Source organism: Sinocyclocheilus rhinocerous, unplaced genomic scaffold (genome assembly GCF_001515625.1).
Source record: "Sinocyclocheilus rhinocerous isolate Xijiao unplaced genomic scaffold, SAMN03320098_v1.1 C36914633, whole genome shotgun sequence".
In the NCBI taxonomy this organism is placed as follows: domain Eukaryota; kingdom Metazoa; phylum Chordata; class Actinopteri; order Cypriniformes; family Cyprinidae; genus Sinocyclocheilus; species Sinocyclocheilus rhinocerous.
Window position 1 is genome coordinate 1 of NW_015786812.1, and position 2373 is coordinate 2373.

Below are 2373 nucleotides of genomic sequence, written 5' to 3' on the forward strand. Positions count from 1 at the left end.
CACAAAGATATCCAGGAGGAAGTGGACACCTTTATGTTTGAGGTATTATTACAATAACTAGTGATGGGAGGAACAAAGCTTTATGAAATGATTCACTGTTTCAAAGTGCTCAAATGCTGGCGGGCACCTGCTGGTTAAAACAATGCAACGAAAACTCATCCCAAACATGTATATCATAATCGCCATAATTATGTAAAGTATCATAAATACACCTCTTTAAAACCAATTACAAATGTTTTCAGAAATACCCTTAAATATGAATGTTCTGTCAAATTTGTGTTCTTTTATTAATGTATAGTGCTTGTTTTTCTGTGTTATTAGGCAAGGCTTGGTAAACTAGGTCATTATCATCCACCTTTTCTGTATTATACACTTATTAAAATTCATTAAATTAAAAGAACCTACATAATAAAACTTAAAACCATTAGACACTTGTTCATAGGGGTCACCAAATCAACGCCATCTAGCGGCGAATCACTGAAATTCTACAATGTTTTGAAACCAATGTTCGAAACAGCATGATGCAATAAAGCCTTGTTTGCAGAAATCCGGTAACTTGCCAAGTTCGATACATCCAAACGAAATAAAAGATTTGCAAATGTTTCGAAGCTTCATGAATCAGAGTTTCGAAAGCAGCCATCACTAACAATAGCTTCATTTTAGAGTGCTGTTATATCCTAATGGCGCGATTCCAATTAGCCTTTTCCCTTCATTTTTCAGGGTCATGATACGACAGCAGCTGCCATGAACTGGGCCATACACTTGTTAGGATCCCATCCTGAAGTCCAAAAAAAGGCACAACAAGAACTATTTGAGGTTTTTGGTGTGTTAAGCCCACTTGTGGTTCATATTGTACAGTTATACACTGAGAATAAGGGTTTAAATCATTACTTTGTTGCGAGGTAAAGAGCCTGAAACAGCTTGGAACTCATTTTGATAACTTTGCAATGCATGTGTGTGTCAGGCGAGTCAGAAAGGCCTATTAACACAGAGGATCTGAAGAAACTGCGTTATCTGGAGTGTGTGATAAAGGAGTCTCTGCGGCTCTTCCCCTCTGTTCCGTTTTTTGCCCGAACCATCTGTGAGGATACACAGATCAGTGAGTTCCTTATATTAGTCTGCTTGTCACATATTCATTCATTCTTTGGGTCATGCGCACATTGAGTAATGAGGTATTTTGTTAATTTATACATTTTATAATTTATACAGTTATTTTATTTACAGTTGATTTATTTATAATTTATACAGGTAATTTATACAGCCAATTTTTTCATCCATTTTGTTCTGTTCGTTCATCAGTTTCAGCAATAATTCACACACAAATAGGTCCAAACCCATATGACCTACTGTGTTCTGTGAATGACAATAGGAGAGATTTAATAATGTGCTGATAGCTGATCACCCCCCAAAATATATTTTTTAATTATTTACTCACCCCAAATGTCATTGAAAATTCTACTGCTATGTTTTTGGAACACACACACACACACAAATAACCTTTATTTATTTATTTTTTCCCCATGCAATAAAGTATCCAAAAAGTAGGACATTTTATTTGATTGGTTTTGATTTACGTTCCACTCAAAAAATAACAGCACACACGTTTAAATCAACATAAAGGTGAATAAATAATGATGTAATTTTCACTTTTTGGCGAGCTATTCTTTTAAGAAACTGTAAAGATGGACATTTGACATGATATTTGTGTTTGTATTCAATAGATGGCTATAAAGTCCCTAAAGGAGCAAATGTCATCATCATAACTTATGCCGTTCACCGTGACCCACGCTTCTTCCCTGACCCTGAAGAGTTTCGTCCTGAACGTTTCCTGCCAGAGAATTGCATCGGTCGCCATCCTTATGCCTTCATCCCATTCTCTGCCGGCCTTCGCAACTGCATCGGTGAGACCTACACACACCAACATAAACATCATACATAAAAATAATGTATCATTCTACCTTTCCACAGTTTTTTTTTAATAACATACACAGTTTTATGTTTGTGTGTATTCAGGTCAGCGTTTTGCTATAATGGAGGAGAAGGTTATTCTGGCTTCTATTCTGCGCTACTTTAACATAGTAGCATGTCAGAAAAGGGAGGATCTCCGGCCACTGGGCGAACTGGTACTGCGACCAGAGCGAGGCATCTGGATCACGTTGGAGCGCAGAAAGCACTAATATACACATAGCCAACACAGTGTCATGAGAATTTGTACAAGATGGCAGTATTGTGTAGTGTATGATTCAAACCTAAATTTACCCATAAAGCCTAAACCATGTTTGTTCTACACTTTTGTATGATATCCACCTTATTTTGCAATGTGGAAGCAAGCTTTTTTCTTTGAATATGCAAAACTTCTGATTCATTAGACAC

The 2373-nt window shown here is 36.7% G+C and overlaps 1 protein-coding gene across 1 annotated transcript; it reads left to right on the top strand.

The window, feature by feature from the left end:
• Positions 1–3: 3 nt before the first annotated feature.
• LOC107736720 (cytochrome P450 4V2-like) lies at positions 4–2349 on the top strand (the record flags this gene model as incomplete). The annotated part of the gene is made up of 5 exons (XM_016548082.1): positions 4–42; positions 721–823; positions 965–1099; positions 1722–1901; positions 2014–2349. Coding segments are annotated over 5 exons (621 nt in total), but the record flags the coding sequence as incomplete, so codon positions are not given.
• Positions 2350–2373: the final 24 nt, after the last annotated feature.